Source organism: Petaurus breviceps, unplaced genomic scaffold, assembly GCF_028583685.1.
Source record: "Petaurus breviceps papuanus isolate PSGF00001 unplaced genomic scaffold, PetGlider_PUasm1.0 224, whole genome shotgun sequence".
NCBI lineage: Eukaryota > Metazoa > Chordata > Mammalia > Diprotodontia > Petauridae > Petaurus > Petaurus breviceps.
Window position 1 is genome coordinate 9651542 of NW_027185887.1, and position 12186 is coordinate 9663727.

Below are 12186 nucleotides of genomic sequence, written 5' to 3' on the forward strand. Positions count from 1 at the left end.
TGACTTGTCCAAGGTCACACAGCTAGTACTTATTAAGTGTCTGAGGTCATATTTGAACTCAGGTCCTCCTGATTCCAGGGCCAGTGCTCTATTCACTACACCACCTACCTGCCTTGAGTTAGTCTATTTTTTCAGGTGTTATTTTCTTCAGTCAGGTTGTTGACTGCCTTTTCATGATTTTCTTGCATCATTCTCATTTCTCTTCCCAGTTTTTCCTCCACTTCTCTTACTTGATTTTCAAAATCCTTCTTGAGCTCCTCAATGGCCTGCAACCAGTTCTTATTTTTCTTGGAAGCTTTTGATGCAGGAGTTCTAACTTCATTGTCTTCCTGCCATTTCATGCTTTGATCCTTTTTGTCCCCCAAAAAAGGATTCTATCGTCTGTGCTTCCTCTGCTTGTTCATATTGCCAGTGAGTTGCTTGACTTTTGAGCTGTTTGCCAAGGTAGAGCTCTGCTTCCAGGGAGGAGAGCTTTGTCCCAAATCATTGGGGTTTTCACAAATGATGTCAGAGGTATGAGTTAGGGCACCCTCTCTACAAACACCACACTGGCAAACTGGCTTTCCTCACCTCAGGAACACCGCCCAAGACTGTGGTCTGGATCCAAGCAGGTCAAAGCCAAAGTGATCACCCTCTGAATGGTTGCTTGGTCCCCCTAAGATCTGTAGGGTAGGAGCTCCTGAGGCAGCCACCTCTCACCCTGGGGACAGGGGCTGGACTGCGCCCTTTCTTTCCAACAGAGTTCCCAACTGACCTTTTACTTTCTTTTTGGCATTTATGGGTTAAAAAGTCTGGAAACTGCCACAGCTGCTGGTGATTCACTCTCCTGAAATTTGCTCTGGCTGCCACTGCCTTCAGTGGCAGATTTGTTTCTCTGTCACTTTGTGGATTCTGTAGCTCTAAAATTTGTTTAGAGTCAGATTTTATAGGTATTTGAGGTGGTTGTGGGGGGTGGTCACGGAATTTCCTGTTTCTACTCCCGTCCATCTTGGCTCCGACCCCCATTTGGACCCCTCTTAACCTCTTTCTATAATTTAAAAAAAAAGTTGATGTTTTGTTCTTTGGGACTGCAGCTTAAGGTTTTTTTTGTTTGTTTGTTATTTTAGTGAAAGTCACTAGAAAAATAGTGCAGCCTGAAATTTTTTTTTTTAATGAGGGATTCAAATGATTTATCAGGGGTAGGGAACCTATGGCCTTTTGACTGTTTACAGAACAAATCCTTTCATTAAGGGGATTTGTTTTGTGAAGTTTGAATTCAATCAAAGGGACCTAAAGGGCCACATGTGACTTTGAGACTACAGGTTCCCCACCCCTGATTTAGGCTGTCAATTGCCCACACCACACCCTCCAAAGACAGTATAATGACTACAACATGATATGTATGTTTTTGGTTCTTCTTTATTCTGTAGTATTTCATATAAGGCTTTCTTTATTTCTTTGAATACTTTATAGTTAACAATTATTTTTAAATTAACATGCCATGCTTTGGTTAGCCATTCCTCAATTTACCAGTTGCTCAAATTCTACAAAGAACTTGATAAGACCTTCCAAATCAAGTAAATATAGCCTCTGATAGTGGTGATTTGAGTATGAAGATAGGAAATGGTGAATATCGGGAGAGGAGGGGAAAGCAAGGTTTAGAATGAAGGAAGGAAGACAGGTAGTATAGCATATGGATAGAGCCACTAGACTTGAAGATAGAAAGGTGATATGGGCTACTTCAGGCTTTTTTTTTCTTTTTGGAGGGGGGGAGAGCAGGGCAATTGGGGTTAAGGGACTTGCCCAAGGTCACATGGCTACCAAGTGTTAAGTGTCTGAGGCTGGATTTGAACTCATGTTCTCCTGATTTCAGGGCTGGTGCTCTATTCACCTAGCTGCCTCTTCAGACTCTTTTTAAACTGTGTAACCCTGGGAAACACACTTAATCATTTCTAACTGAGGACATTGGTAAGATGCTAAATCTATGATCCTGTGGAGAAAGGCCACTTAATAAAGATAATACGGAAAGTTCATCCTTCTGTATCACATACTTTCTTTGAGAAAAGAATTAGATCTGGTAAAGGTCACCCACCAAATCCTGGATCATCATCAGTGGTCTTGATTTTGTCTTGCCATTGGATTTTGATGACTGGAGGAGAGAGTGAGACTGACAACTTTATGCAGGTCTACCTCACTCAAATCCAGTTTATATGCAAGTCAAGACATTATCCTTGTGTTGTCATTGATCTCTTCAAGAATGAAAGATGTACAAACCACAACAGCAGACATGGTAAGCACCAAATAATGTCATAAAGAATGAATGAGGTGGGGGGGAGGGGCGGCTAGGTGGCTCAGTGAGTAGAGTGCTGGCCCTGGAGTCAGGAGGACCTGAGTTCGGATCCGGCCTCAGACACTTAACACACACAAACAAAAAGCCCTGTGACCTTGGGCAAGTCAACTTAAACCCAATTGCCCTCCAAAAAGAAAAAAAGAATGAGGGGCGGCTAGGTGGCACAGTGAATAAGAGTGAATAGAAAAGGCCCTGGAATCAGGAGGACCTGAGTTCCAATGTGACCTCAAACACTTGACACACTACCCATGTGACTTTGGGCAAGTAACTTAACCCCAGTTGCCCTCCAAAAAGAAAAGGAAAAAAAGGGAAGAAAATGCATTTTTAAAGCACATACTATGCGCCAGTAACTACAGTCCCAGCCCTGTCGTGCTTACAGGAGTCTAATAGGAGAGACAACACAGAGGGGATAGGGGTAGAGACCCTGTGACCTTAAGGCTGCTTGTGACTCTCTGTGTTCTCTGGTGTGGCAAGTCCAAATTTTACAGAACAAATCCGTCATTAAGGGAATTTGTTCTGTGATGTTTGGATTCAGTCAAAGGGCCATCTGTAATTGAGGACCTAGAGGGCCGCATGTGTCCTTGAGGCTGCAGCTTCCCCCACCCCTGGCATACTTCACTTGAAAAAAATAGGTATTTTAATTTTACTAGAAGTCTACTTGTGAGTCAAGTGTGTTGGGGCAGACAAAACAAAGCTAATGCAATCTACGTTTGCAGTGTCATTTTTAGAATAAGTAAGAGTACTAAGTTCCACTGAATTTTTTTACTAATCAGATTACCTCGGCTATGTTATTCCTCCATTTTCCAGCCTTCACTTCTTTCTCCCTCCTCGCTCTCCCAAGTCAGTCCTCAGGAAGAACAAGAGGCAAAACACCAAGGCTCTAAGCTCTTGGCTTCTTGCTGGCAACATCCCTTGGAGATTGTGTTATTATTCATCTGTCATTGCTGCTGCCCTTATGGCTAACAGACTCTTACCAACTTTGTCTCTTAATCTCTTTATTACTCAATTCTTGGCCTTTCCAAACCCCTATTGCTTACTCTTCCACCCTTATTCTCCTTAACCCTACCCTTCTTTTATTCTGCTCCAACTCTGCCCACTCGAATTTGTTTCATGGTGAACATTGCTTCATTCTAGATCTTGATCTTACTCTGTTTACTTGAGCTCACTGAGACCTGACTTCTCTCAGACCACACTGCATCTCATCTTCACAAGAACTAAATATACCTTTATCTATCCCTCTATTCCACATTCCACACCACATACCACTATTCCTTGAGGTAGAATTAGAATACTACCCATCTCCCCACTGCTGTTTGTTTCCAGACTTTCTTTTGGCTTACTTTGTTCAACAATCTCTTCTCCCTTGAAATTCTATCAGAATTTATTTCCCAACACATATCAGTTGATTTCTAATGTTACAGAGGTCATTCCCCCTCCCATCTTAAGCAGTTCAATAACTGACTCATTATGGTTTTCTTTTCCCTATACTAGGGAACTTAATATCTATATTTCCTCAAACTCCCTCATCTCTGAGTTCCTTAATCTCTTTATATCACATTACCTACTTCACATAGGCATAATCACACCCTAGATCTCACCATTACCCATATGTGTTCTACTTCCTTAATCAAAAATTCTGATATTCCTCTCTCTTACCACAAGTGCTACCATTCCATCCTTCTCATCATCTTACCCCCTTTAAACCCATCACTTTTCATCGTGACTTTCAGTCCTTCTAATGCTTGGGACTTTGTCCAAGCCATTTATTTACCTTTGCTCCTTCACTTTGTTCCCTTCTCAACTTCAGTCCTGAGGTTAACCATGGAATCCCTTGACCTCTTGTTCTATCACTGCTTAACCCATGCTAAACCCCAGCCCTGAAGCATTCCCATCATTATCCTGTGCTGCTACTCCTATGTTGTTGTGGGAAGTCACATGAAAGTACACTATAAATTCATGTTAAACAACTTCAATTGGGCCTTTATTGTAGGAAGGTAGTCCTTTTGCTTGATTCCCTTTTTGCATCCCTCAGAATGTCTCAAACCTGTGTCCTCCCTTAACCTTTTCCTGAAGACCTAACCTTTTCTTAGACCAAAACAACTTACTCCTCTTCCATCTCTCATCCAAATTGTCCCTATAAGATAAATTATAGTTTGCACTTTTATAATGCTTTATTGTTTGCAAAGCATGTTGCAATGTCATCTCATTTAATCCTTACAACAACCCTGGAAGGTAGTGATACTATCCCCAATTTACAGAGGAGGTTTAAGTGATTTAGCATAAAGCAAAAGCAGACCTTATAAGTGTCTGAGGCAGGATTTGAATTTATGGTTTCCTGAATTGCAAATCCAGTATTCCCCATTGTTATTACCTAGCAGACTAAAGTTTAGTTTTAAAGTTTTAACATGGTCACAATCTTTCCTGCCTCATTGTTTATTATCACCCTTCCTGTACTCTGCAGTCTAACAAAACTGGCCTCTTAATTTCTCACATACAACACTCCATCTCCCATTTTTTGGCTTTGTATAAGCTAATTGCTATGCCTGAAATACACTCTTTGCTCACTTCCACTTCTCAGAATCCCTTTCTATCTTCAATTCACACACCAAGTACCACCTTCTACATAAAACCTTTCCTAATCCCTCAGTTGCTAGTGCTTTCTTGCCTAATTGCTTTGTATCGATTTCTTACTCTCTTTGTAGTTATTTTATAAAGACTCTTAAATATACTAGTTTCCCCATTACACTGTAAGCTCCTTGAAAGTGAGAATTGTTTCATTCTTTGAGGTGGTTAAGTGGTACTGTTGATAGAGCCCTGGGCCCAAAGTCAGGAAGAGCTGAATTCATATATAGCCTCAGACCCTTAACTAGTTGTGTTACCATGGGCAAGTCATTTAACCTCTTCAGCAGAACTCTTCCTTGATTAATTCAATAGATGTTTATTAAATGTTTGTTATGTTCCAGGTCTCTTACTGGAGATTCTGGGACAAAACTAAAAGTCATTACTCTTATTTCCTCGGTTTCAACACTTGCAGTTCAGCTCTTTCATGTAGCAATTTTCATGTACTTGGAATGCTTTTGTTTCACCCCTACTTTTTTTTTTTTTCAATCCCCTTACCATCCTAGTCATTCTTAGAAGGATTCCAGTGTGTTTGCCAAGGGAGAATGAAACAGGATTATAATCTTCATTTTGATCATGATGTTTTTATTAATGTAGCTTAAAATTGTAGGGGGGGGACTTCTATTGTATCAGACTATGAATAAATTATAATGGAAGCAGTTAAAATATGAGATAAAATTATATTCCTTGCATTCTGTCCGTGAGATATGTATATTAGTGGAACACATTTGTCTGTCAGTTACCTGTTTATTCTTGCTATGTGAATGATATTTTTTCTGGTTATACATATTCTGATATCTTTTCTTTTTGTTTCATTGATAGTGAGGATGTCATGATTGATATAATTACTTATATGTGTGTATGCTTATTGATCATTGGACAAGGATCTCACATTTACAGTACCAAAAAAACTAAGTTAATATTTATTTATAATATATAGTCTTCTAGACGGTGTAATTCTTCATTTCCACTACTCTTTTCCACCACTCTTTGAAAATCACTAACAGAAAAGAAATGCATCACACAGGTTAGAAAGTCATTTTGTATTTTTTCATGGCTTGCCATGATCAAAATTCATCAAATACTCAAGCTACATTTGAGCTTCTCTATATTTTGCTAGGGTGGTCCCAGGAAAGAAGACTATATTTGACTGTTGAGCATGGTAGAACCTGTGAGAGATTACATTTTGCTGACATGAACTTTGAGAGCCCAGAGTCACTTTTGCCATGATGATACATTGGAGTAGGACTTTGTGGAGTAACATTGTAATGAAAAGAACTAGATGTAAAACCTTTAATTATTTGTCTTTGATAGTAGTTAATATAGTTTAGGTACTAGATGCAGGATAAACCCAATCTATTTTAAGGGGAAAAAAACTTTTGTCAAATTGGAGGTCCCTGCCTTCAAATTTTGAGATCTAACTAGAGAAGTAGTTTCTTTGAAGGACTTTGCATTTATGGTTATAGGAGTTAGCTCTGGTCATTTTAACATGTTTCTCATTCTTAATGTTAATACTGCAAGTATTTTTATTTTTTCTACAGAGATATCGAACAAAGCCGTACTGTTGTAGCTTGTGCAAGTATTCAACAAAGCTACTTTCTTCATTGAAAAATCATTTGCACCGTTACCATGAAGATGAAATTGACCAGGAGCTAGTGGTTCCTTGCTCAAAATGTGTTTTTGCCTCTCAGCCCAAAGTTGTGGAAAAACACTTTCGGATGTTTCATTCTTCTCATCGAAAAATGCAGAGTTATACCATGAATATTTTGGGTGAATCCAGACCATCCAGGAGTGATGTGATAAACTTCACATGCTTAAAATGTCACTTTACAAACACTTTGTACTACAGCATGAAGAAGCATGTACTAATAGCACATTTTAATTACTTGATTACCTCATACTTTGGCATGAGAACTGATGAAATTCCTGAGCAAGTAAAAAATGACAACACTTCACCTGCCAATATGATTCCATCTTTGGACAAGTACTATTGTAAAAAATGTAACATAGGTGCCAGCAGCTTGGATGCTTTAATGTATCATATTTTGACATCAGACACACATAGAGATCTGGAAAATAGACTCAGATCTGTGATTTCAGAACATATTAGGAAAACAGGACTTCTGAAGCAAATGCACATTGCTCCTAAACTTTCTGCAAATATGGCCATGTCTCCTTTAACTAGCAACAGTGCTCCAGCACTTGCAGCTACTGCTTCCACTTGCATTCAGCTTGCCTTGCCACAGAATAATCAAAACCAATCACAGGCGGTAACTGTGGCCTCAAGTGCCTCTGGGACTCTTACCCATAATGCCCCTGCTGCTGCCCAATCACACGTAACTCTTGTATCTAATCCTTTGCCAGTGGGCCAGAATAATATTACTCTTCAGGCGTCTGTTCCTCAGCCTGTTTTTGTTTCTCGTGGCCTCCCACTTAATCAGCCTGTGAGCCCTACAGTTCTTCCCTTAAACCAACCGGTTGGATCTGTCAATAAGTCTGTTGGAGCAGGGGTTCTCCCTATAAACCAAACCATTCATTCAGGACTTTTGCCCCTTAATCACCCTGTTGGACCCATAAATAGACCCGTTGGACCTGGAGTTCTTCCCATAAATAGACCCCTTGCTCCTAATGTGCTTCCTGTTAATCAGCCTGTTGCATCAGGTGTCATCCAAGCAGTTCCACCAAGAATGATCTCTATGGGCCAGACAGTCCCATCAGGGGTACTTCCTGTGGGTCAAGCAGTCCCATCAGGTGTTCTACCCATGGGCCAGACAGTGTCCTCAGGAGTTCTTCAGCTCAATCAGTCTGTTATGTCAGGAGTTCTTCCTGTTGGCCAGGCGGTGAGACCTGGAGTACTCCACCTTAATCAGCCAGTCACACCAGGTGTTCTACCTGTAAATCAGCCAGTCAGACCTAGTATCTCCCAAAATCCTGCTTTCCTAACTGCAGGCTCTATTCTTAGACAGCTAATACCAACAGGAAAACAAGTCAATGGGATACCTACATATACCCTAGCACCAGTTTCAGTTACGTTGCCTGTACCCCCTGGTGGTGTGGCAAATGTTACACCACCACAGATGCCAATTCAGCTTATGCAGTCTAGTGCTGCTACACAGATATCTCATTCCCCGGCTGGTGCACCCTCTCCTCCAGTAGTGGTAAGCACTTCTCAAAATATGATTGTCCAGGCATCTTCATCTACTCCAGAAACAAGCCAAGCTCTAAATCTCAAACAAGCTAAACAGTGGAAAACCTGCCCAGTTTGCAATGAGCTCTTTCCATCTAATGTCTACCAGGTGCACATGGAAGTGGCTCATAAACACGATGGATCAAGGTCCAGTGAAAAACTTGAGCCTGAAAAACTTGCAGCATGTGCACCATTTTTAAGATGGATGAAAGAGAAAACCCTTCGCTGTCTGTCTTGTAAATGTTTCATATCAGAAGAAAAACTTATGAGTCATTTATTGATGCATGGTTTGGGGTGTTTATTCTGTCCATGCACTTTCCATAGTATTAAAAGTCTTTCAGATCATAATAGGACTGTTCACCTTGGAAAGAAGAGATTATCTGTAGATTATAGCAACAGAGGTTTCCAGTTAAATAATGATGCTAATGGTGATTTAATATTTCCTCATATTGACTTCATTACTATGTTGCCAAAGGAAGAACTTGGAGAAAGGGAAGTCTATTTGGCAATTTTACCTGGAATGTACTCCAAGACACTTGTCCCAATCTATATTAAAGTGAGGCCACAGACTCTTGAGGACCACGGCAATTCTGGAAAACAAGTCAGCACCTGTCCTTTTTGCCTTGCTACCTTTGTGACCACAGAAACATATGAAATACATTTAAAGGAAAGACATCATGTCATGCCAACTGTGCATACATTTTTAAAGTCTCCTGCTTTCAAGTGCATCCATTGCTGTGGGGTATATACTGGGAAAATGACAATGACTGCAATTACTGTACACTTGTTAAGATGCAGGAGTGCTCCCAAAGTTAGTAGTTCAAATCTTCAGATGCAGCCTGATCTTAGCGAAAAAGACCTTCCACTAGTGAATGGTGAGATACATGATTCTGTTTTTCCTGTCAAAAGAAAGCTTCCTGATCTCTATTCTGGGGCAGAGGACCAAAGGGATAAAGAAGAATCTCTTATCATTGATAATGACATCACTTCAGTTTCTGAAAAAGCAGTGAATGTGCCTTCTAAAAAACAAAAATATGAAAGCCGGACTGAAGGTCCACCAATAAATGATGATGCTCTTCATATTCTAGCACTAAATCCCCAAAAGTATGAAGACCGTTCATATGAAGAGAAAAAGCAGTTCCTTAAAGATTATTTCCATAAGAGACCATATCCTAGCAAAAGAGAGATAGAACTATTATCATCCCTTCTCTGGGTGTGGAAAATTGATGTTGCATCATTTTTTGGGAAAAGAAGATATACATGCCTAAGAGCAATAAAAAATTACAAACCTTCTGTTCTTTTGGGCTTTGATATGTCAGAACTGAAAAATGTTAAGCACAGATTACACTTTGAGAATGAAACACAGACCTTGTAAAAAAAAAAAAACAAATTTAGAAATTAAATACAAAAGAAATAAAAAGATTAGTTTTAATTTAAGTCAGTTTTTTTTTTGGGGGGGGCACTTAGATTTTCAGTTACAGTGTAATGACCTCATGAATTACAGTGGTCTTACACTGTGTCTTTAGATATTTCTGGGCACACGATATGAATAGTTCTTGTTTTGTGGAGGTCATTTTGTTTTTTCAATTACATGTAAATTAAATCTCTTGTGTTTTATACATGCTTGTTTACCCAGTAGTGTTAAGATATTTAGAAACCAAGACCACATTGTTTTTATATTTTTCCTCCATTTTTGCATCCATCCCAGTAGTTAGTGTCAAATGGTACAGCAAACTTTTTCTTAGACAGGAGTACAAGTGGTAAGTAACAACAGTGATGCACGTGGTGTTAAGATATTTAGAAACCAAGACCACATTGTTTTTATGTTTTTCCTCCATTTTTGCATCCATCCCAGTAGTTAGTGTCAAATGATACAGCAAACTTTTTCTTAGACAGGAGTACAAGTGGTAACAACAGTGATGCATGTGACATAGTGATGGGGTGCTGCATTAACCTTTGCTAATTTCTCCTTCGTAAAATGCTTGTACTGTGACTGATTTATAATTTTTAAAATGTGCTACTTTTATATTTTATAGAAATCAAAAAGTTTCATTTATGAAATATATGCCCAAATCCAAAATTTTCTATGTGGCATATAGTTGATATATTAAAAGCATCATTATTACCAAAAATGAAGTACCCTTCTCTAGATATCAGAAATACATTTCAGGATAGGTTTTCCTTTTTTGACATTACTTTCCATGCAGAGAGATAAGGCAGTACCTTCTTAGTGCCTTTTAATCAGTGAGAAATTTGGAATAGCTGAAGAATTTTCCTTGCTCCCTTAATTTGCTCAGAAACTGCCCAGAAGGGCACGGGGAAATTTTTTCAAGATAAGGAAATAGGAATATAGATGTTTTCCAGTTCAGTGTAGTGGTGACATGCTGACTACATAAGATTTTCAGTGAATCTGGTAGAATTAAACTAGGCCTAATGGCCATCAATCACCAGGTGGTATATTGGAATTTACCAGTGATGGAATTTCCTTCCCATTGAAAAATGGAAGGATACAACTGTTTGGTTTAGTATGTCATTGTACTGATGTTTAATTATATGGTCTTTATTCTGTTACACTTTGGTTATAAATGGAGATCTTTGGATAACAGCTAGAATCTTTTACAAATCTAAAATCACTTAAATGAGCTGGATCTAGTAACAGTTTCCAGTCTAGTCATTGAGTCTGTTGGTATTGTTCAAAATCTGGGCAGGGGGCTAGGGGGTGGAAAACAGAAGAAAACAGACATCTTATTTGTTGCTCTTTGTTGAAGGGATAGAGCTTAAAACCCTTATGATGGAAAAACTGAGATGCTCCATGGAGAGCTTGGGACCTATCCAGTGGAACTTTCTACATAATATTTTTGGGATAATATTGCATGCAACTGTTACACTGCGTCTTTTGAAGCAATTGTGTAATTGGCTTGTGATTCTTAAATGTACTCTCCTATTGTAAACTTCAAAGAAAAAGCTTGCTGAACTTTTCTCATTTAAAATTTTTTTATAAATTGTTTTCAAAATGTCTATTTTGAATTAAAGCTTCATATTTTCTTATTGAAAATAAATGTTTTTCATTCTTTAAATTGTATGATTTGATACAGTTTTTACATGGCATTAAATAGCCATTGTGAAAAGGAAGTAAGCAAAATCTAAACACAGTTGTTGTATAATCTGTCCTATTAGCTAATTAAAGCCATAGAATAAACTGACAGGGATGGTTTATAATAACATTTTATGGCCTAAAAACTAGGTATCACATGGAAAACATCAAATCACAAGTAAAATACATGTTTGTCATTCTGTGGTAGGGAACAAGAGACTTCTTGAACTAATGTGGGACAATTTATAGTCAGCCCTTTAGAGAATTGGGAGTGCTTGACAGCATCTCCCATTCCAGGGCCAAACTCTAATTTGTCTTGGCAAAGCATAATATTATCTCACCATGATGGTGAGTCTCTTAGGAAGTTTTGGTTGCTGGTTAGTAGATAATGCTTTTTGACTGGTTTTTAAACCAAGCATTGCTTGGTGAAATAATTATCTAGGACCTCTTATAAATGTAAAAGGTTGCCTAAAAATCTGGTATTTGGGACCATCAAAATAAGACCTAGAGATGTATCAGAGTATTTATGTTGTATTAAATTTTAAAAGTATAATTATAAAAAATACTTTAGCTTTAGATTGCCATAGAAGAAATAAAAATCAATAGAATTTTGAAGTGCTCAGATGCTGGAGGGGATATTCCAGTATAAATTAATTTTTTTATTCTCATCTTAAAATTTAACGTACTTGGATTTAAAATTAACTATGATGTTGTATGTATTTTATGTGGTACAGTGCTGATGAATTTGATCTGCAGGAAGTTAGGGAGCTATGTTCATAAAGTAGCTATTATTTTATATCAGAATGATTATATTTTTCATTAGGTTTTGTAACAATTAGCCCAAAAGAAAAACCCAAATTTGTTTCAAAACTCTGAATCTGAATTACAGTTGGTGTTTCAGGAGTGACCAATGTGTCTAGCACCAAGGATATAAATTTTTAGATTTCATATATTTAA

At 38.4% G+C, this 12186-nt stretch overlaps 1 protein-coding gene across 3 annotated transcripts in view; it reads left to right on the top strand.

Moving 5' to 3' along the window:
* The window catches only part of ADNP2 (ADNP homeobox 2), a 58014-nt gene extending 46802 nt beyond the window's left edge, over window positions 1–11212 (top strand). For all 3 annotated transcript variants that reach the window (XM_069095029.1, XM_069095030.1, XM_069095028.1), the window contains one exon: window positions 6490–11212. In XM_069095029.1, the coding sequence (XP_068951130.1) occupies window positions 6490–9510 (3021 nt within the window). In that variant the 3' untranslated portion in view covers window positions 9511–11212. The remainder of the gene's footprint in view (window positions 1–6489) is intronic.
* The last annotated feature ends 974 nt before the right edge of the window (window positions 11213–12186 follow it).